General features: G+C 38.1%; 1 protein-coding gene across 1 annotated transcript; it reads right to left on the reverse strand.

Moving 5' to 3' along the window:
• Positions 1–1,311: 1,311 nt before the first annotated feature.
• On the reverse strand, positions 1,312–18,189 carry ell2 (elongation factor for RNA polymerase II 2). The gene is made up of 12 exons (XM_079586983.1): positions 17,650–18,189; positions 13,644–13,691; positions 11,730–11,851; positions 11,481–11,644; positions 9,294–9,553; positions 7,225–7,349; positions 7,018–7,084; positions 5,760–6,426; positions 4,383–4,446; positions 3,970–4,141; positions 3,782–3,826; positions 1,312–3,685 (listed from the first exon to the last, which is right to left on the reverse strand). The coding sequence occupies exons 1-12, from the start codon at positions 17,779–17,781 to the stop codon at positions 3,569–3,571; spliced, it is 1,983 nt and encodes a 660-aa protein (XP_079443109.1). The 5' UTR covers positions 17,782–18,189; the 3' UTR covers positions 1,312–3,568.
• Between the last annotated feature and the right edge of the window lie 5,624 nt (positions 18,190–23,813).

Consider the following 23,813-nt stretch of genomic DNA (forward strand, 5'->3'; position numbering starts at 1 on the left):
GACAATTTGTTGGAGAGAGATACTATAGTGTTTGTTAAAGAATCCGGGTTCTGTAAAGAATCCTTTTATTTCACTTTTGTTCACGGATGTCTCTTTTTGAACTGTGTGACCGCATTCCTGACTTCAGACTAGCTATGGCACGAACCAAATAGGATTCGTCTGGACTGTGTTAAGAGTATCGGTTGACGACGGGACTATTCCACTTTTTTTGTTGGGACATATATAAATTTATTATTCAGATTGCAGAGTTGGAAAGAAAATATATTTATAGGACAATTTTAGCAGGTTAAAGATGATTCATGTTAAGGCAGAGAACATTATTGTTTTAATCTTGACAGCCATAAAACATAAGATTGGAGAAGGTACTTCATTGTTTTGAGTAAGTACTTAACGACTGCTAAAAAAAAAAAAAAAAGTACGAAATAGTATGCATGCGTGTAGTATGAATGTAATCTGGACGTACTATGTTGTCATTCATTATCATGTGACCAGCTGTACCAGCATCAGTTGTGTCCCTTCACGGCCATTCACAAATAATCTCATGTGGCCTCATGGGATAGTAAAGTGTCCATCATCTGAGGACTTTTTGCCCAGTCTGTATTTTTTTACAGTCTATGGTCAGAACTGTGAATTCAGACATCCTTTGTCACATACTGTTTTTGCCTATAGTGGAAGTATGCAATTTCGGATGCAGCCTATAGCATAGCTTACTATTCCACTTTACTATTTGTGAATGGAAGTGAAGTAATGAAACGGACACTTGTAGGCCACAAGATAATGACAACATGGCGATTGTAGTGCGTCTGGATTACATTCATACTACACACATGTATAGAACATATTTTTCATCGCTTGCCCTAATATGCAGTTCTGAATTCAGACACTGTAGTCAGCTGCTAGCATAAAGATCTAACCTGCAGAACGAATCATTGAAACGAGAACAGATTCATAAGATTCAAGTCACTAGGAGGAATCAAAATGTCTCACAAAACATTTAAATAATAATAGCATACGAGTGCACTACTCCCATGTTTCAAATACATCACAAAAATGTTCAATATTTTGAACAAAATTGAATAAAAAGCAATGAAGATATCTAAACACTTGAATTAGAGTGAGTGTTCTGGTCCTGTTAATACCAGTTAGATGATCCTAAAACATACACATTTATCATATTTCAATTGGTTAATTTAGAAATTTGATGCACGGGTGTTTTAATGAACTGTTTCAAACCAATGCTGTGGAAATACACAGAGTGATATGCATTCATGAGTGTAAAAAATTAATAAATAAAAATCAAGGCAGCAGATATGTTGTCAAGTTCACATTTTATTGAACTGATTTAATATATTTTAGGTGGACAGGTCAGGAATTCTTACAGTCTGAAACAACCCCCCATCCCACCTTTAAAACAAGAGATGACAGTGTTATGAGATTCTTGGCTTATTATCCAACATTAACATCTCTCTTTAGTGGTGTCAGAGGCACAGTCTCTTCAAAAGGGAAAGAATACAGGTGTTGGTCACACACACACACACCACCAAATACTTCCCCACCCAACCCAAATTACAATGATACCAGGTTCTGTGTAGATGCACATTCTCCCTTCCAAGCAACACTTCTTAGTGTCATCCCAAAATCTTAAGGGTTCAGTGTGGAGGCTATTTGAATGCTGAGGAAATAGGAAGTAAAGTGCTGCTAAATTTCTGTTAAATAGCCACGACTTGTATTTGTTTGTAATCAGACATTGCGATGAGTCTATAAATGGGGACTAAAATGAACAGAAGCTCACACAAAACATCTTGGTGAGTCTGAGAACACGCAAGTCCCTGAACAAAGCAGATTAGATGCCATCTGCCAACCCAAATACTGAAAACCAACATTTGTCGATGGTTATTTTGAGAATGGCTCACCCAGGCTTTTAAATTTCAATTAACAACACTGGAAAACAAAGGGAACACCCTCCCCGCTTTTAACAATGGAATAATTATGATTCTAAGACGAGAGAGATCGTTTGTTTTCAGATCTCAAAACAACATCCTAAAATGTGCAAATACAATGCAGCAAACCTCAAGAATCAACTAGCCAATCAGAATCCACCATGGAGTTATTTGATCCAGTGAGAATTTGCATAATTGCAAGCAATGTTATTTTCAAGGCTGATTCACACAGCTGCATTCTGGATAGTTTCCCTAAACAAAGATCAAAGAAAATAAATATTACCAAGACACCATAAGTGTTCGACCGCCATCTTCTTTTAGATACCAAAGTGTCGCTCAGAGAAACGCGTCATATTCCAGACTATCAACATAAGATTGAAAGGATTTGTTTCCTTTTTATTACTTTTTTTTTTTTGGCAAAACTTCCTACCACACAGGTTTTGTAAACATAACGTTTCCCTTAATCTTTAAGAAGTTTATCACTCATGATACCGTCAAATAAAGACTTATATTTTTACGTAAATTTGATAAGTTTCTTTTTAATACTCAAAATTCCAGCAATTCCTTTTAATTCAAAAAAACAAAAACATAATATATATTGCTATTCATATTTCATAAATAACTCTGAGACTTGCAATAATTAATGAATACATTTGAAATGGATATACAGGTCTGCCTCTGCTCGATGCATTTCCTCAATAATCAGTAGCACCTTTGCCCTTAAGATGGTTCGATCATTTTCTTAAACAGAGCAGGCCCAAATTAAGAACATGTAACATGAGCCAGGTTGATCCCGAATGCTCTGGCTGTTCAAAGAAGAAAAAATATATATAGCAGCTTTTTTTGGGATTTTTGTTTTCCGTTTTTTTTCCTCTTTTAGTCTATATCCAACCCTCCTCCCCGAGCCTCTCTCTTCCTGTATTTTCTGACCCACAATCCTTCCCAAGAATGAACAAAAACACTGAATATTTTTCACATTCTCTCACTCACTCACTCACTCACACACTCACTCACTCACACACACACACACACTCCATGAATGTGTGGTGGACCTGCGACCAGGTCATAACTTCTCCCCACTGCCCCGGGTGCTTGTAAGTCTCACTGATGCCACATTGTTATGTGTCTGTATTAATACCTTAAGGCATCATTTGCACTGTGGGCGTGAATACTGATGCTGTTCAAAAAAACAAAAACAAAAAAAACAAAAAACAGGGCCACTGGGAGAAAGGAAGTCTCAAGGCTCTTGGAAACACCCTCTTCTATGGCCACTTTTTCACATACTGGCTCGATCACCCCTGTGCAAAAGGCTTCAAGAAATATGCGTTGTAAGGCCCACGGTTTTGCATTGCGTAGCTTTTCTTTTTGCATTCAAAAATGTTATTTTTCTTTGTCCTTTTTTTCTTTCAAAAAGTCCTTCAAAAAGAAAGAGAATGAAGAATAAAGGGTATGGGAAAGGAAGAAAATAAGAAAAAGAGTGATGAAGGCGGCCAGGTATGGGAAGCAGGCGAGTAGGGAATCTGTAAATAGAATAAATAAGGAGCTGTTTGATCCCCACACTCCCCTAAAGATGGTCCTCCGGCTGAGGAGCGCTCTGATTGGCCGAGGTGTTTGCTTGGTCCCGAGCCCTACAGCCAGGACTGCGCCCTCCGCTGGTCGAAGTCAGCGATCAGCCTTTTGATGTGGGCCAGTTTGTTGTGCAGGTACTCACAGCGCTGTTTTTCTTCATAGTAGTTTGGGCTATGCTGTAAAACAAAGTGTGTCAATATACCAGTTTCATTCGAGAGTATGTTCATTTACTAAAGGACCCAGATGGGCAAGACATGCTCAGTTACACTTACTTGTTTAATTTTTTTGTATTCTTGCAGCACCTGTTCATGTACTTCCTGGAAGGAAAAGACAGACACTTATTGCATGCAATACAAATAAATGTATACATGAACCATAGTTCTTCATATAAAGAAAGTGTCACACAGTAATAAGTACATTAAAGCAAAACAAACAAGAAAATTCAGTCTTGTTCTTTTACCTGGTACTCTTTAGTTCCTGGAGCTAGCCGCCTACACCGGTTGTCCAGTTTTGTAAAACGACGCGTAACGCTCTCAACACGGGCATGAAGGACACGATACTCATCATATTCTGCATTGAAGTCATCCTTATAGTGCTGCCTCTGATCCATAGATATCACTGCAGTGTACTTACTGGAATTACACAACACAAACACAATGAGACTCTAGATAGGCATTTTGTTCATTTCTTATATATAGTTTGTCCATTGAAGTAAAAAAAAAAAAAAAAGAAGAAAATAAATGCGTGTATGTATAATATATATATATATATATATATATATATACACACACACACACAAGCAAGCATCCAATTCAAATTAAATGCAGAGGGTTTATGCGGAAACACAATATAAAGTAGTCAAAGTTCACTCACACTATGTAATCAGGCTTCGTTGGGATTGGCATTTCAGTGCTTTTGACAGGCTTGTCTTTGACAGCTGTAAAGAGACACACCAGTCATGTACAAACATGGAAATCTGCCGTTTCACAAGAACACGCAGCACATGATCTTTTGGTCTTTAGGAACAAAATCTATATTCTGTAATGCGATGTTGTGAACTAAAGTTCATGTTTCTAAGGGTGCTTTCACATCTGTAGTTCGGTTCATTTGGTCCGGACCAAGGGAGAAAAATTATACTTTGTAGCATTTTTCAGGCGTTTTGGTTCCTTTTCACACCACACTGATTGCTCTGGTCCGAATCAGTTTATGAAACGAACCAAAATGCAGTCACGTGACAACATCCATATCACTCGTTGGCCAGATGGGTCTTGAACGTATTTTCATAACTGCACTTTTATTGTCAGAATTAACGTGCGGGAAAATTCCAACAGAACTGACGGAAGTAAACAAAGAGGAGGAAAATCCGGCAGTCAACACGCGCTTTTTACTATGGAGAAATGACTTAGTGGGCTGATTGTATCCCTCGTCATAGTTTATTATATTAGTTTGTCTACACCACTTTAGGCAAACAATAACATTTGAGAATGAAGCGAGAATGCGGCTTGAAAATAATGTTTAATGCAATGCACGCAGCGAGTCACTTCAGGAGGAGGCAACGCGTGCATTAATGTTGCTAAACATTGACATAATGCACAGCGCGGCTGACTACGGCAGCTGGTTTAGTCCAAAAATGCGCAGTTATTTGGCAGTTGGGTCTGTTCGAGGTCGGATCACGTTCTCACCACAAACGAACCGCTCCAGAGTTCGTTTGAAAGCGTACCGAGACCACCTCTCCTAGGAGGTCTCGGTACGCTTGTTTGGTCCGCTTTTGGTGCGCACCCGAGTGCGATTGCTGCATTCTCACCTGCCCAAACGAACCGCACCAATTCGGAAAACGAACTCAAGTGCGATTCAACCGAACTAAACAAGGCAGGTGTGAAAGCACCCTAAGCCAAATGTAGCATAAAGCCAATCAGGCCTGACAATTATGCTTAAATTTTTAATTCACAATTCCTGGCATGCAGCTAATTATTTTTGGATCTTTGAAATTTGGCAAAATTATTTGACTAGTAACTGATAAGTTAGGGTTTACAAATCCTCAGTTAACAAACATTGGTTGCATCCGGTAAATCGCAGGTTTTCCGTCTACTGATTCAGATCTTGTTGCAATTTGATTCAATGATTTATTAATTCAGTGACTTGTTCAACCAATTTAATTGTCATTAAAATTAACGATCAATTAATCATTAATACGAATGCCACAAAATGCATATAAAGGACCGCAAATGCCACATGAAGGGCAAAACAAACCTTCTTTGTCCGATTCGTGGCTGATGTTGGCAGGAATGTGTTTATGTTCTGCCTCACTCCGGTGTTTCTTTTTGGGCTGTGCTTCCTTGTCACAGTTATCCTCCTTGCGATGCGCTCTATCCCTCTTCCGATCCTTTTCCTTATCCATCTCTCGTTCTCCTTCTCGCTTCTTCTCTTTATCTTTGTGCTTCTTGGACTTCTTGGGCTTTTTGCTGCCATTGCCGTCGCGGCTGGCGGTAGGAGACGCGGCAGAGGAAACTTGGAGGCCACTGCTGGTGGTAGTGGTGGAGGTGATGGTGGTTGTCGAGACAGTACAGGTGGAGAAGGATGAGGGGGAGGTCGTGGAAACCGGCTGGCTCGGAGGGCTAGGCGTGTGGTTGCGGGGCGCGTAGCTCACCGCGGAGTTCCCACATATAGAGCTCTGGTCCAGGGGCAGATCCTGAGACCCCCGGCCCTCCGGCGTGCTGGGGGAATTTGAACTAGAGCCTGTGACAGGGGGAGGGTGAAAAGCGGGTCCAGGGCAGGCAACCGTGGGTGCAGGTTTCTTGTCCGCTGTTTCCGAAGGATGACGACCAGACGAGGAGGGAGGTCCTCGGTTACTGAGATGGGAGATTCGAGGCTTCTTAGACATCAGAGGATCGATGAAGTCGGTCTCAGGTAGCTGTTTCTGAATAGAAGGAACAAAACATGATTCTTGTTTCGGGAAATTTCATGGAAATGCAAATAGTGACTATTTTTGTATGAAGCTAAACAAATAAAGTATATATTGTTTATATAATATATATATATTTTTTCAGTCATTAAACTCCAGAGGGCGCAGGCTGATAGGTCCTTTACATCCACCTGCAAGAAATTACATCATTGCTGTATGGTACAAGCTCTGCTGATCCTGCAGCCTATGTGGTTGCTTGCTTGATATTTAAATAGTCTGGTTCAGTGTTTGATGTAGGGTAGTCCTGCAGCACATTATCAGAGTTCCTCTGAAATCCTCTACCTCCCCCAGTTCCACCTGTCTAGATCTGCTACGGGATTTATGTACGTCTATTCATGCAGCAGCATATCTTACATGTCCCTGTATCTATTAGCAGTAGCAAGTCCATACTTGCTCAGCAGCAATAATCCGCAGCAAAGCAGATTTAGTCCTCCATGATCAAATACATTGCCATATTCCAACAACCAGCTAAAGCTATTTTGACAGGTGTGTGTGTTTTATATATATAAAGAGTATCAAAATAAAATGTTTATGTATGTGTCATACCAGTGGGGATGTTGGCTCTTTGGTTGGACTGCTGGATGAGACCGACTCTGAATTCAAGCCCAATTTACTGTTGGAGGGAGACAAAATTTAACTAATTCAAGCTTTTGTAAAATACTCCTTAGATCTTCTGTACTGGCTCTCAGAAATGATTCATGTTCAATTACAAAGTCATTCATCTTTTAATTGCATGTGAACCGCAAATCTTACCGTGCCAGGATCCTGTCAACCTGAACCCGTTCATCCTCCGTATAGCCCGGCCAGTCTCTCTGGACCTCCCGGAAGATAAAGTCTTTCAGCGAATAGGAGTTATCCTTAGGGTTTAGATTGGCCACCTATAGGAATGGAAAATATTGTGTTAATTGCTTTTCCTTTCATCAAAATACAGGACATAGAATTTTTTTTTTTTTTTTTTTTTAAATAAAAAATAAAAAAATAAAAAATTTGAGCCTTAAAATAGGTCTTAAGTTTAATTTATTTCATTGAATTAGTGGTGCTTGCTTGAATTTTTAACAAACATTGAATAATTAACCTAGCTCATCTTAAACTGTACAAATCTAGTAAATTCATGTAATTTAATGTAAAAATGTAAATGACCAATACTGTTTTAACTACTTTTGCATTTTTTTATTTTGTATTTTTAGCAACTAAACTACTTGTACACATTTGATAGGCAGGAGAATGAACACTTTGCATCCTTGTTTAAGTCTGCATACTTAAGAGCGACAGATACACACACACTATAAATAGTAATGCAAATGGACAGTTAGGCAAAGGGATATAGTGTCACTTCTTACATTACAACCCAACGAGGGGACCGTTTCAGATTCTCAATCCTTCCTTCATTTCCAAAGAAGGAGAGAAGCTGTTTTCATACTTCCCTATTCAAAGCCTCAATAAATTCCTTCTATACTTGATAGAAAAGGATGAGAGCCATGATATTTCTCCTTTGAAAACTATGCGGGAGAACCGAAATTGCTCCTCCTACCCCTTTTGATGACAAAAGCCATTCAATTATGACTTCTGTCAACAGCATGACCTTGGATCAACTGAAATGAACTATGCTGCTGTATGAGCAAGCATGCATGTGCATAATTACACTAATAAGGTTAATTTATGGCTGCCTAATTTGCCACGTGCTATACATTCAGCTGTGGTGAATGCAAGTCTTTGTGTTTGGGCTGTTAAATGGTGACTTGCATTACGTGACACTGTGCTTCTGCAAAAGTGCCGCGAGTCAGTAGCCTATTAGATCACAGCTGTGACTTGATGCCATCTATGCTTCAAGTCTCTGTCACCTATCCTGAACTAATATGGATGATTATGACAGTCCTCAAGCTGCATTCAGAGAACTTGCACAGCAAGTTAAGTGCCATTAATGTCTTTCTAGTCTGTCATCTTAAAGAATACGTGGGTTGAATACAAGTTAAATGTAATCAACAGCACTTTCAGCACAATGTTGATTCATTTATTTTGACTCATCCCTTGTCTCCTTTCAAAAAAATGAAGTTACAGTGAGGCACTTACAATGGTCGTGAATGGGGACAATTTGAGTATTTAAAGCAGAAATGTGGAGCTTATTTTGTAAAAAAAAAAAAAAAAAAGCTCTCGTCAAAACTTCTGTTTAAACTCCTTTTTACAGTTGTTTTAAGGTTTTAGGCATAGCAAAATTTGACGAATTTGTCAAAAATGTGATTTAACTATACACAGAAAAGGTACAATACCATTCAAAAGTTTAAACAATAATTTTTTTCAGTAAAGATGCATTAAATTGCTCAAAAGTGACAGTAAAGACAAAGTAAAAAAACAACAACTTTTAAATAACTAATGTTATTTTGAACTTTGGATTCATTAATTAATCCTGAAAAAAAAAGATCATGGTTTACGCAATATTAAGCTGCACAACTGTTTTCAACATTGATAAATGTTTTATTGAGTAGCAAATCAGCATATAAGAATGATTTCTAAAGGATCATGTGACACTGAAGACTGGAAAAATTATGGATTTGCCATGACAGATATAAATTACATTAAAATATATTTAAGACTTATTTTAAACTAATAATATTTCACAGTATTACTGTATTTTAATCATATAAATGCAGCCTTGGTGAGGATAAGAGGCATCTTACAAAAACATCTTAAACTTCTTTAAATCTCAAAGGAAAGTGTAAATTAATTGCGTGGTGACACACTTAAAACATTAAGCCAGCTGTCGATTGAGTTGAACTTTTTGCTTTAATCCTGAGAACTAAACTGATTCCACTCCACAATCTCACCTGGTGTAGTGTAGTGCCCATAGAGTTGCGGTCTTTCTGGCTGACGCCGTCTCTTTGGAGTCTGGCGAGCACCTCTAGTTTCTTGTAGGAGCGCAGGGCCAGGAGGTGAATGACGCGGTCCCGGTACGGACGTTGCGATACGGGGTTGTTGGTAAGGCACTTGCGTATGGTGTTGGCTGGGTTGAGGGGAGTTGTCTGCTTTCTCTCTGGAGCCGGGTCGGGGGCTGAGGGGGCCGGTTTTCGATGCTGGATTTTTTTGTCTATGAAAAAAAAACATTCCCAGAGAGACGGCCGATCAGAGAAGTAGTTAAAACGGTGAAATTTATTATAAGGAATTCTGTGAAAGCCTCTTAGCGCTTTACTGCTTTACTAGCACTGGTATATATGTGGATATATGTAGGATTAGTGTGCTAAACCAAGTGTCTAGATTGTATATCATTTCCATTGGTGGGTAATACTGTCTAAAGGGGCATTCACACAGAACAAGTTTTTTAAATTCCAATGCGCTACTTTTCCATGGTTTTTCTATGTAAAAACGCAATACAAGGAAGAGTCTTTAACCATTGCAGCGCATTTTATAGCAGCCGTTTGTCACTCAGACAAAACGTTGATAACATACCGAGAGTGTTTATTTTAGTAATTGACAATGCTTTTGACACTCTCCAAACAATACTGAAGTACCTACATGTGCCTCAGAAAGGTTTCCTCAATTCTGAAATTCCTCAAAAGTTATTTAAAAGATTAAGTGTAGCGACTCTTTAACCATCCTACTGCCTTCCTCTTACGGACTCTCCCTCGGTTTGCCCGAACATGTGCCGATGACTAGACGGCATCCAGATACAAACTTTCGCTGTCTCACCTCCTGCCAGTCGGGTGAAACTCTTGCGTCAGTGGATAATAAGCTTTGGCCGTCACGCATGTAACAGTGCACAGCAGACTGGGAGGAATCAAGGAAGGGAGGATCTTTTCAACTTGGGATAATACAGCAAATCTGCACAATTTTTGAACTCTTGCTTGTGTCTCTCAGATTAACCACACAAACAAAAGAGTGTGACTAGGCTTTCTGAGCACCAGCTGCTGCAAAGCCTTCCTTTTCTTGCACTTCCTTTTGCTGTGAAAAATGCGCACGCACCCGATCACTCCTCCCCTGTGGCTCAGTGCCGAGGGAGGGGAGTGAAACTAACTTTTCCAGTTTTGCCAGCTGTGGTGCGGAGATCGGGGGCTCCCAGAGGGGAGTGACAGCTGAACAGGTGCTGAGAGACAGGTTGTGACTAGAAGGGGTGAAATATAATGAGCCGCATTTGAGTGTTAGTTAAAGACACTCTAAAAACCTGCAAGGGTTCTCCTTTTTTCCTAAATTGTGATATCTTTTTTAAAACATGAGATAAAGCGGGTCTCTAGGGTTGCGGTGATGTCTTCCCCCTGCAGTTTTTAAAACGCAAGAACGGCTGCTTTCATTTAACAACCTAAGCAGGTGTCTTTGCAGGTGACAAAAGCCATATCAAATTTGAATGATTCAGTCTGTTACTTTCCACTTCACAATAAACACTGGGAGTCTGGGACACACTGGTAATCTCAGAGACATGGGTGCACCACGACTTAGCCACGTCAGATAAATAGGATGAACTTTTACTTGCTTTTTCTCTTGACCCTAATCCATACATCACTCTCTCTAAAGCTCCCAATTGGTTTAACGCACATGGTTACGTGCTCAGGGACAATTGAACTGGGCAAATGTTAGAGGTCTATGTGAAAAATGAGGAGATCTGCATGATGGGAGATCACAAAATGATTTTTTTTTTTTATCCATTCCAATCTAAAACATGAGCAACTTCATGTAACATTGTACTACACGCAGATCCAAAATGGAAATGAAAACAGAAACCGAAAAGAAAACCGCATCCTGTGTAGATTATCATCAGGTGTAGAAAGATTCTTTGAAACAGAAACAGCTTGACTGAAACTAGGCCGAAATTAAATGAAAATGCTAAATTAACTGGACCGAGAATTTTTTTAAATAAAAATCCAGTAAGTACTTTATGGGCTTTTTACATGTTCAATTGTTAGAATAGGGTCATTTTTAACTTTGGATTAATGTAATACTGGGTACTCCCCTTATCTACGTGACCAGAATGTGTCGGTGTGTGCATGTTACAGGAGATAAAATGCATTGGATTAATATCAAACCTCTGAACGGTCCTCCGGGTTTGATGAATTTGGTGCTGTTCTTGCATTTATCCTCCTCGGCTTTGGTCACGCGCTCTTTGGTCACCTGGTAGGAGTCATTGGTGGCACATACTGTCATTTTGTCTTGAATTGTTCCCAAGGAGGACAGATTGGAGACCCCAGAGCTAACAGGCACAAAGAGTAGTTAAAAATGAGAAACAACAGCAAAATGAGCAGTAGTTTTTGACAAGAAATTCCCTCTATCCTTACCTAGATATGTACTGGTGGATACACTCAAAGCTTCCTTGAGGATTGTCTTTGCTTAAGTTGGACAGATAAAAGTTGAAGTTTTGAGAGCCATCGGGAGCATCTGTCGTTGGGATTTTAATGCGCTGAAGGGGTGGAAATAAAAACAAGTAGAATTATTTGAATGCTAATAGAGGTAATCATCATCATCAAAAAAAAAAAAAATATATACAACTAATATTAGATTGCTACCTAGACCGTAATTTAAGGCATCTCAGGTTTTTATTTTTTGGCTGTTTCAAAAAGCAGTCATTATGCTGCCTTATACCTAGTTTTGGAGAAATTATAAGGTAGCATTGCATGTATCCTTCATTAAAGGACAATTCCGGCGCAAAATGAACCTAGGGGTTAATAACACATGGGTACCGAGTCAACCGTTCTCTGGGATGTGTTTTCATACTAATCGAATGTACCCAGTTTTAGCCATGGTTTTAGCTCAAACCACTGATTAGCTTATAACGCTAGTATATAGGGCATAGAGTAAGTAAAAAGAAATTGCTAGTTAATACCACTAACAAGGCTCACAATAGCCCCACACTAACATGGTAGCATAGTGAGGGTCACTACATGCAAACCGAAGCATTGAGAACTTTGTAAGTGTACAGACAGTTTAATAAGAAGATACTTTATAAAGACAGTACATTTCGCAAATACAGGCAGGAGTATTTGGAAAACAGTCTCGACCAGTCGAACGGTCTCCTCATTCGTGGTTCGACTGGTCAAGACTGTTTTCCAAAGATGGCTCCTGGGTACTGGGTACATTCAATTAGCAGGAAAACACATCCCAGAGAACGGTCGACTCGGTACCCATGTGTTATTAACCCCTAGGTTGATTTTGCGCCGGAATTGTCCTTTAAGTAGGCAATCCCACAATGACAATATGGCAGATGGCAGAGTTGAGAGAAATTACAGTTATAAATGCTTTTATTTCACTTCATTTACTCTGATAACTATTGATAAAAATAGTCCTGTCTGATTACTAATCACCAATGTTAAAAAAAGTAAACAAGTTAGAACTGTTGCCTAACTAACTGAGATAAAACGTTTAAGTAGAGCTACTAAAATTAAAATGGAGCTAAATAGAAATATTAAACAAAACAAAATTATAAAAAAAAAATGACAAAAGCACATAACCACCATAACAAAATTACTGAGACGTAAACTAAAATGAAAATATAAAAATAAAAAGTGAACAAATTATAAGTGAAAAATAACAAATACTACAATAGTATATAAATGATACTAAAACACTGCTAATCACCTAGTAATTTCGTGTATTTATTTTCTGTGTTTAGGGTTATTAGCATAGCAACATGCTAATGCCAAACTATTGGAATCAACAGTCAGCATGAGTCAAGACTTTTGACCATTTCTTATGAAGAGCACTATTTGCGATGTGCTTGACTGACAGTTAAAGGAACTGGCACCCATGTAGAGCGTAATAAATTATTCACCTATGAGGATCCATCACTGTGGATGGATCTTGCTTAAGACGACAGCTACCGAGATAGCATGGCAGTTTTAGAGCAGACTCATTGTGACGGAACAGTCAGACTGCAGCACAGACACTATGTATTTAGAGAGAGTATTCATGGGCGTAAAACCGGAACCGTACTCGCCGACCCAGTATTTAAAGCGTCTGAAGTAAACTACAGTATGGTGCGCAGGGTCAGAGGTTAAACGGGTGCTTTCACAGTGTAAAAGTGAGATACCTCCCAATTAAACCACAGAAGGCTCAGGGCTCTCTATAAAGACACAAAGTCCACAAGGGTGCTTTGATGAGTATCTCACACCCGTCAGCCAGTGATGATACTCATTCAGATGCTGTAAAACTCGTATCAATGGGTCTATTCCACAGGCAATGGAAAGTCAACTTACCCCTTGAAGACCCTGAAAACGTATCGTCGCCTGTGGGGATGGTGCATTCTGGAAAAGATGAGAATATTCAAATGTCAACAACATTCATAAACGAAACCTGCCGCTGAAAAGTAATTTAATCTAGCAAAACATTAAAATACAAGTGACCGATTGGGTATCTGCTAATTTACTTAAGAAAAACTATGAGATGCAGCGAAATTAATGCAACTATGCTCAACACAGCATACTTTTCATATTATTTCTGTAGTATGTATACTGTGCAGTTACAATATGTGCATTTTCTGCATGCATAGGTTACCAGCAAGACCTACTACTTCTCTCAAAATGTGCAGTTTACAACTAGACCTCTAGTCTAGCGCACTAGCGCACTTGACTTGATCTTTCAATTCCACTGGAACAGGTGTGATTTTATTTTACAGTACATACCATGTTTAGAGTACATTCTGTGCCGAATTCATTAAATTGTTAAAGGAACAGATGTTCCTAACCAAACTCTTTACTTCCCAGCAACCACACACCTTTAGTTATATTCAAATACGTCCCAAAGCCTCCTCCATCTGTAAAGGCTTGTTTAACCAGATAAGTTTCACAAGCCCCCACCCCCCCTCCCAAGCACACTTGCACACAGACTAGATCAGATCACATTACACAGGAGTACGAAGAAGTGCGATTATACACTCTGATGATTTGGAAACCTAAACCAGTGGTTCTCAACTCTTAAAACAGGGTTGCACATCTGTGTTGAGTCAGGGTCACGGACACAATGCTAAATGCAAATAATAAAACACCACTTTCCATATAATCATGCATAATTAAGATAGTAAAATTCATCCATGACATACATTTGCATATTTCTGGGCTATGCGGTCCAGTGTAATTTTAATACATTTCAATATCTGATTTTAACTACTTTTTGGTGCTTCGGCAAGTCGCAGGTTTCGACTTGAAGTTGGGACTTTTATGTTGAAAAACATAAATTTTCCAGCAAAACCCACGTACCACAAGTGACAGAAACAGGCAATGTAGTTAAAACAGCTTCCTTAGTAAATCAAACATTAAAAATAAATACAGACAGACATGCTTTTGCAACTTGAGATCCATTATCAACATTTAGGGCCATGAAAGAGATAAGGCTCCAGGATCATCACTGAGGTTCACGCATTCCCTGTCTTTGCCCCGACTGTCTTGTCCCATCGCCGAGAGACGAATAATGATTAACCACGAGCTCAGCTAAAAACGGTAGCTGAAAAACAAATAGATCTGGAACATGACAACATGTGCCAAGACACTGTAAATAAATACCAAATTCTGGTCAGTGAATCAAGTTATCTGAAGACACAAAGTACATTAAGCGTTCTGTCTATTTTGCAGTATTAGCCTATGCCAAAGCTAGAGCAAATGGTACGCATGAACTAAAGTAATCCCTTACTATTATCGGATTAATATAGGAGGACGCTAAGCCCTGCATGATATGATCACTACAGTACATTCTTTACACCAACTCAGTTCATACACAACAAAATTGTTACGCAACCTTCTGCAGCCTTTTAATATTTCATCATAGCATTTTCAGAACATGTTAGGATAGATATTGTCAACTGAACATTGCTCGAAAAATTAAAATATTCATAAATCACCTTTGTTGACTGAAATAGTAGCTAACAAACTTAATATAAATATTATATTAGATAATCTTAAACTCAAGTTAAATGAATATTGAAATGTTGGCTTGGCGACTGAGAAAAATAAGTACTAAAATTACTAAAACTGAAATGAGAATAAATTAGAGATTGAATACAAATATTTACCAAAATATTGACAAAATGTCATACTAAAACTAAAATTAAAGGAAAAAACAAAAAGAAGATCTATAAAAAAAATGCTCATTCAAAATATTAATAAACACTCCAAGTGCTAGATTAAATCAAAGGAATGGCATGCATGTTTTGGTGAGCTCTGAGCTTAAAGGGCTTAATAGGATAGTTCACCCAAAAATGAAAATTCTGTCATCATTTACTAGTTGTTTCAAACCTGTATGAATAAAGGTATTTTGAAGAATGTCGGTAACCAAACAGTTAATACGCACCATTGACTTCCATAGAATGGAAACAAAATACTTTGGAAGTCAATGGTGCCCCTCAACTGTTTAGTTAAAGACATTCTTCAAAATATCTTCTTTTGTGTTCAGAATTAGAAAGAAATTCATACAGGTTTGGAACAACTTGAGGGCAAGTAAATTACAGAATTTTCATTTTTGGGTGAACTACGCCTTTAAGACTCATTCAGCTGGCCTCACCGATGGTGTGTTGTAACATTGAGTATCAACCAAACTGCAAGTCCTAATCAACAAAGACAAACAGAAACAGTGCCAGTCTAAAGCAGCCAGGAACTTGATGGATTATGAAGCTAAATATAGTCCCAAACAAACTTCAAGGTTCAACTTAAATCTTTTGAAAAGGAATTCCAAACTAAATGGGTTGACTAACTTTATAGGTGGCCTGGGTCAGATGCATTGGGTGAATGTCCAATCATTCATCACAACCTAAAGCAAATCTTGGGCCTAAAAGTTTAGCTGGATTTGGCCTTTCAGGATTGAACGAACCATCTCTATGAACCCGGTGCACAGTTTTTTTCCCCCTTCTTTTTTACAACGGGCCAGCTGTAGCTTTAAGTCAAACACTGCCTCGTAAGCACTTTGAGCAGTGTAGAGCTTTAAAAAAATCCAGACAATGCAGCTCTTCATTGAAGCTGCCTGATTTCTCCTAGTAAGCCAGTAGAAACTCTTTCAGGCTTTTGAAATGATAGAAATGCCCAGAAGGTCTTTTTTGTTTTTATCAATTTCCTTATCTTAATGACATAGGCCTATTCATTACAGTTTTACACATCTTACTCACGGATTGTAGCCTACTACTACTCACTTGAATGACCCAAATGGAAAGAATCATACACAGCGGTTGTGGTCAGAACTAGTTTAGAAAAGTTTATCAAAATTACATGAAAGATGATTTGTGCACTATTAAAAATGTACAAGTCAAAGTCATGGGTTTCCCCACTTTGTCACATGCCACACATCAAAAGCAAAAAGTCTCCTTTCTGATGAATAATAACTTATCTACTGTGTTTTTTAAGATAAATATGGATGCCTAGTACACAATAAACGACGGTTATGGTATAAAACGACAATTTATCTTAATAAATCAAACTCCTCAGGTGTGTATAACTCTTCCAAGCTAACTAGCTAGCTCAGCAACCATATTTAGACGTTAATTAGACAAACTAGAGTAATTTGGTTTCATTGTGTCTCTAAACCATGTTTATTTGGACTAAGAGTCATGAATATAAAAACAAACAACACAAATATCGCCACATTTGTGAACTTAATCATTGTTGGAGGACTGCCAGCTAGAAACATTAGCCATGCTATCAGCTAGCTCACCAAACTTTAATTTTTGTCAAACCCAAAGACTTTTTCGTATGTAACATGAAATATTTACTTTACAGAGTCTGTAAACTAACTAAAATGATCAAGACGTCGAAATGACAGACAGCTGAATCGACGTTATTCGTGTGTATAGAAAGTTTTATCTAACCGTTAGCATTGTAGCTCATATTTCGAGGATAAAACACAATAAAACATACAAACTACACAACATCGTCGCTTTATCCAGTTTATATAAGCTCTAGCAAATACTCAGACTTCAGAAATGTATAAAAATTCATTAAATGTGGGTTTTAGTGTTCAAATTGCATACAGGGAGTTCATAGCAGGTAATGGTGTGTTGGCATAATGCTCACTCCCTAGAGTCTTTTTTTCTTTATTAAAAAACATTTTCCAATCAATTCTGCCAGGACATCAACCAACTGAAAGCATTTATCAACTTTTAAGAGATGTTATATAGTTTAGAGAGAAATAAAACATAAGTATTTGACACTAAGGCTTTTAGTGGGCGAGCAAGCTCTCGCTGCTCTTTTCTCTCTATAAAACTGTAAGTTTTCCAGCACTCACCTTACAGTTTTGGTAATTTTCTAGCGCTTTAAAGGCTGATTCTGTCAGTTTGACATGTAAAACTGATATTCTGTCGCTCTTGCGACCACAATTGAGTCCATATGAGCCATCCTCGCAGAGAGCTGCCATCATCTTCACCAGCCCTCCACCATAGTCCCTCTGACATACGTGCAAACTCTCTCTCTAATGCGGACACAGGGAGGGACCTTCGCAAAAGTAAGTTCCTTTCTGCTCTATAGCCGACTGTTAGAAAGATAGGAGACTAGTTGGGTCTTTTCTCTGTGTGTTACTTTGTTAGAGAGTTTTACTTGCTATTTTTTCCCCTCTATGCTTCTTATCCTGTTCCACAATATCCCATAGTATTTTTATGATGATCAGATTTATGCTTGTTATTTCCACTATGCTTTTTTAAAATTTGATAAATAAAATATATTGAAAAAAAGATACAATTCCTTGACATTTTTCAATTATTGATAGATTAATTAATCTGCTGATATTTGGACATTTTGAGTAGCATGCCCAGTTAGCTGATTGGTCACCTTGTGTCAAAATCAGCATTGTTAATTAACATTTTCTGTTTTTATTAAGTATTAATTAAGTATGGCAGTATCACATTTATAATGTATTATATAAAAATTGTCATTTAAATTCAGATATTTTAATTTGGTGTCATTAAATTGTGTATATGCATACGTTTATGCTTATTTCCTCTGTGCTTGTTATTTGATAAATAAAACATTTTAAAAATAGCATATCTTGAAATGTCCTAATTATTTGTAGACCAGGTAATCTGTTGATATTTGGCTATTTTGATATTAATTATGGGTCAATAACCATGTCCAGTTGGCTGATTAAACAGTAGTGGTAGTAAACCATTGCTGATTTCGGAACCGTAGGTAAACGTAGTACGAGTAGTGTCCCAGAATGCGGTTCCAAATTCGGCACGTGTCATGTGTTTCAAATTCAGCCATGGCCATTAATAATTAATTTTATTTTCAGAATTTGTTTGTAGTGAATTGAAATCTTACAATACATATTCTGTAATGAGTTAATTAAACTTCAGCTATTTTTAAAAATTTGCTTGCTTTTTCTTCTGCGCCCTTGCTGTAATTTAAAGGATTATCAAACACAAAAACAAACTAACTACAGTAATTATAGTATCCAGCTTTGCTTTGGTGAAAAGGTGTGTTTTCTCCACCGCTGCCTGAGATTGGAGTCAGATTTGGTGTGCCATCCGTCATACTTACCGCTCCCTGTCTATACCACTGTGTTCCTGAAAACACTGCCATGTCAAACAATTTGGCTGGTTGGGTCCAGCCTGCAGGTGTGTTATTGGACATGTCAGTGTTTGTAAGTAGTACCAGACTGCAGCCATTTACAGTAATCTACACAAACAAGTTGAACAAGGAACAACAGTTTCCAGAAATATTTTCACAAGTAGGTGTGACAAACTACTACCTTATTCACAATATAGCAAACAAACCAAGACTGAACAGGTATTTTAATGAACTAAGTCTGAAGGTATATAGATCATCTAGACTGGATTTGGCCAAAATGTCCGCTGAGAAGGTCATTCGTGAGCCAGCCTCGTTGTAAAACTAGTTTGGCAGCTTCTGGCTTTTTCCCCCCCTAGCATGCACACCTGCTGTGTCTTACAGTCACACTCTGGGATGGAGTGATTATGCAGAGTGTTTTGGTGTGGTGCAGTAGTTTTAGGTTGGGTGCAGGGAAGACACCGTGAATCCTTGAGATTAGGCCTGCATAAAAAAAGCCTGCCACACCCTTGATTAAAAACGAGTTTATTTAGTGTTTTAAAAACAGCCCTGCAATGCATGCTGGTCCAGAATGCAATACAGACAGACAGAGTAATGGGATTATATAAGACGTGTTTGTAAAGGGACATTCTTAAAGTGATTTTTAGAATGAGTATTTATTAAGTGTTAATGAGTTTCTCATCAGCGCCACAATGGCTGAAGAGTGGAAACATTCAAGGACATTAAAAGTCACTGCATCTGATTACGTTTCCTCTGATTTCCAAGGCATTGGTGACACATTGTTGTCATTGTTGAATCCTGCATGTCTGGACTGCTTTTTCATAAACCCTCATGCCGCTCTGGAACACAATACAGAACAGAAGAAATTAATTTGGTCACCTTCGATTAATAAGAGAAACCAGTAAAGCTTCAACTTTAAGTCAAGACTATAAAGTTACACAGAGAGCAAACAGAAACTTCTTCTCAGATAAGAATATGTCAACAGTGTCATTTTGTCTTTTTTTATTTCTCCAAATAAATTTGACATGAAACATGAGAGACAAAATTGATTAAATTCAACATAACTAAAAACGCCATTAAGCTTTGTAAGCGTAAACATAATCTTCCTCAAGGAAGTCTTTGATATTTAACATTGTTCAAATGGGTGTGAGTGTGTGTGTGTGTGTGTGTGTGTGTGTGTGTGTGTGTGTGTGTGTGTGTGTGTGTGTGTGTGTGTGTGTGTGTGTGTGTGTGTGTGTGTGTGTGCAGTCACCTCAGCACTTTCTGCTTACTTTAGCTGCCTGCATTAGATTACAGAGTTAGATTGTGGATCTTTTGGCATTAGTACTCCATGTGGGACTGAGACACATGTCTGTGTCCACAGAGACCAAGAAATGTGAGAGAAACCCACCTGGCCTTAAAAAAATGTAGAGGGTTGAAAAGTGTAGGAAAAAATGGATAAACATAGCACAAGATAATGCAAATGCTGTTGTGAAAGAATGAAAACAAACAGTGTCAATACTTTAGAAAAAACAACAACAACAACAAAAAGATTACATAAATGAATTTTCCAGGTTATATTAAAAGCAATGTAAAACTTTTTTTAAATTATTTTAGGCCTATATGTGTTATGACACTTAGTCATCTCATTTCACGAGTTTCACTACTGCAAGGATAGTGCATTAGAGCAAATTACACCCACAAAAAACACATCAGTAACACATGACACAGTAACACAACCAGAAGTTTCAAAAGTATTTGCAAAAGTACCTTTCCTTATATTATTATTATTATTATTTTTTAATCTATTTAGTGCATATAAGTCTGGCATGCAACCTGCCAAAATAAATCTGTCTGCAAAATGTCAAAGAATTTGATTGGACACATGACCTTTAACTGTCATGCTCAGGCTTAGACAATGACCAGGAAGGTAGGCCTAAAACTCAAATTTGCATATGAGGAACACAATTCTTAAACAGGTAAGAGATGATACTTGAGCTCCTTAGCAGATGATATAGACTTTATTGTTGACTTTGAGTGCTTGTCTTACATAATAGTTAGAACACACACACAGACACAGACACACACACAGACACACACACACACACACACACACACACACACACACACACACACACACACACACACACACACACACACACACGGATAACAAGGGAGGACTGTAAGGGACGATGGGAAATGCAGTCCGTGAGTGACATTAACACAAACGGGAAGCGTTTTTTTCTCTCTCCCAAGCCAGTTTATTTTGCCATCCTAAATAGGCTATGCACTATATAGGCCTATGTTAGTGTTATTTTCCCAGTCAACAACAAAAAAAAAAGTTTTTAAAAACGTTTAGCTAGTTCTCATTAAGTTATGAAAACATTATGTTTTTTGAACATTCAAAATGTCTCGTTTTTTTCTTTCTTGGTTGTGTTTTGCACCAAAACGTTAACAGAACATTCCATTTTATAATTTTGCAAACTTTATGGGAATTATACTTTTGATATAGCCTACCTAGTAGCCTATAATATTAAAACATGTTAGAATATCCAACCAAAACTTTTTCAAAAAACAAATTTCATGAACGTTGTATAAATAATTTTGAAAACACCAAAACGAAATAACTTTGAATGAACGTTCTGTTAAAGTTATGGAAGAATGCTTAATAACTTTGAGAGAACCTTGCCAGAAAAATCGCTGGTATTTATTTTGTAGTAGCCTACTGTGAAATCATTTTTAAGAAAACGTTGAGAAGCGCTGTGAACGAAACATTAGACTTTGAGCACGCGAAATTACCGAAATGTGAAACTTCTTCGCACGAGCATGTGTTTCCGGTCTTCTCCGGCATTCGTATGCATGAATGGACGTCAATGAAACAAAAAGTGTATAGCGTGACCGCCTTTGAAACCATCTAGCAACCGTAAAAATTCGCACTTTATTTCATTGCTTTGTCAACATACTCAGAGCACAGAGTGTACAATGCACACCAAGTGCCACGCGAGGACACAGAACTCTTGTCAGAACAGGCCGTCTCTCAGGAAGGACATGACGAGTTAAGTATAGGTGATGCCGTTGTCCCGCGTGTCATTTCCGGCATTTTTAAAGGCCTTGAAACGGCAAGCCCTGTTAATGTTTGACCATCATCTGGGAATTCAAGTGGCACCAGCTGCAATGGTTCTTATCACATGAAAACACTAATGTATGAGCCTTATCTCCCTACAGACACAGATGGCGTGGCCAGTCTCATGTTTCAAAACAGAGGCAGGTCTCTCTTTTTTTATAAAATAAAATACTGGCCCATCTGTATAATATGGTGGTACATTCTTCAATAAAAGTCTGTGCATATTTTTCACTTGTTGAATTGTCTAAAAGCACACCTCTCAGTCTCCACATGATTTGAGATATATTTCATGTAGCATGGTAATTGTTTTAGCTGCCTCAAGTGCTAACAAAATCGTTCTTGAATTTTTGCAGAAAGTCCACAGGTTATTGAAATATCCAGTGTATTGTCTGTTTGAGGCCATAATCTCCATTGCATCTGTTGTTGTGGAGCGGCATAATCTTGCAAAGCCAATCTCAGCACATTTTCATAACTTCCGAAACACCTTTCACGTCACCTCAGGCTGGATGGAATACCACAACATTCTGATGATTCCAGAAAAATGCAAAATGCTTCCTCGTGAATGCAAAGCAGAAGATGAGATTTACAGAGAGAGAGAGAGAGAGAGAGAGAGAGAGAGAGAGAGAGTCCATCCTTCATACCCTCTTATTTCTCATCCCCACCAAGTCTCTTTTTGCACCTGTTCCATCAGTTTTATCCTAATGTTTTCTTTTCATTTTCAGCCTCTTAACTCTACTTTTCCTGTTCTTTATTTTATGTCCTCTCTGCTGGTTCTCTCACAAAATATCTCTGCTTCTTTCTCATCATCTGACTGGTGGAATCTGCTTCTCTGGCTCTCGTCCAAAGCAGCCAGATTTGGAAGGAATCCGGGCAGAATAAACTCTCGGAGGACAGTTGATTCTAGCGAGGAGCAAAAGAGAATGAGAGAAATGTCTAAAAGACACAAAATTGTAACCCGTTTCTTAACAGAATCTTTAAAAAGTGCAATATGCTAATGTAATGTATAATTTCACAAATCCTGTTTCATATTAGGTACATTTTGGTGCAACACATTTTGAGCTTCTTAAAGGTAAAGTGTGTAATTTGTAGTGCAATTGCATACATTCAAAAAGGAGGTCCAGAATGCGTGAAGCCAGATGAAGGGGGAAAATACTAGCCTATAATACAACTGACCTATATATTTGGAATTTATACATTGCAATATGATGGAATATTTGGGATTTATATTTTGCTTGCAAAAAATATTCAGTCAGAATACACAGCTGTTTTGAATGGGTGTCAATAGACCTCAGATTAGATGCCATATTGAATTAAACGTTTTTTGGCTTTTAGTATGAATATGTTAGCCTGTTATCTATAAGATAGTGTGCTCCAAAACAATGACAAAATCTGCATTTAGTCTCTCACTTAGTCACTTCTGCCAATATGGATTAATGATTTTAATGACATCACTCTGCACTCTTCTCATCAGATTTTCTGTAAAATCAAATGCTCTCTAGAATATTAAGCGTCCCGCCCCCTATAAATAGACACTGAAGCTGCGGCTGAAATCGGTCACTTGTTTGCACATTTGCTATTTTCAACATGGTGAATGGCACATTTTGCACTATACAGGTGATAGGGAATGATTCAGAGACATGTAGTAGTGTACATTTGCTTTTCCATTGGGGCGAAAGAAGTCTGGTTTATTGTCATGCGAACTGCCGCAGCGCGCACATTCTGCTCCAGTCCAGAGACATATGTGCACATATGTGCAGACCAGGAAACGTGTCGGATTTGGACCCATT

This window comes from Phoxinus phoxinus (assembly GCF_949152265.1).
Source record: "Phoxinus phoxinus genome assembly, chromosome: 17".
Taxonomy (NCBI): Eukaryota; Metazoa; Chordata; class Actinopteri; order Cypriniformes; family Leuciscidae; genus Phoxinus; species Phoxinus phoxinus.

Bases quoted from the DNA above. Each gene is read 5' to 3' on its own strand.
- ell2 (XM_079586983.1), bottom strand. From the start codon at position 17,781: ATGATGGCAGCTCTCTGCGAGGATGGCTCATATGGACTCAATTGTGGT. The intron at 11,852-13,643 runs GTAAGTTGACTT...CCACCCCTTCAG, and splicing joins GTTTTCAGGGTCTTCAAGGG to CGCATTAAAATCCCAACGAC. The intron at 4,142-4,382 runs GTGAGTGAACTT...GTGTAATTCCAG, and splicing joins ACGAAGCCTGATTACATAGT to TAAGTACACTGCAGTGATAT.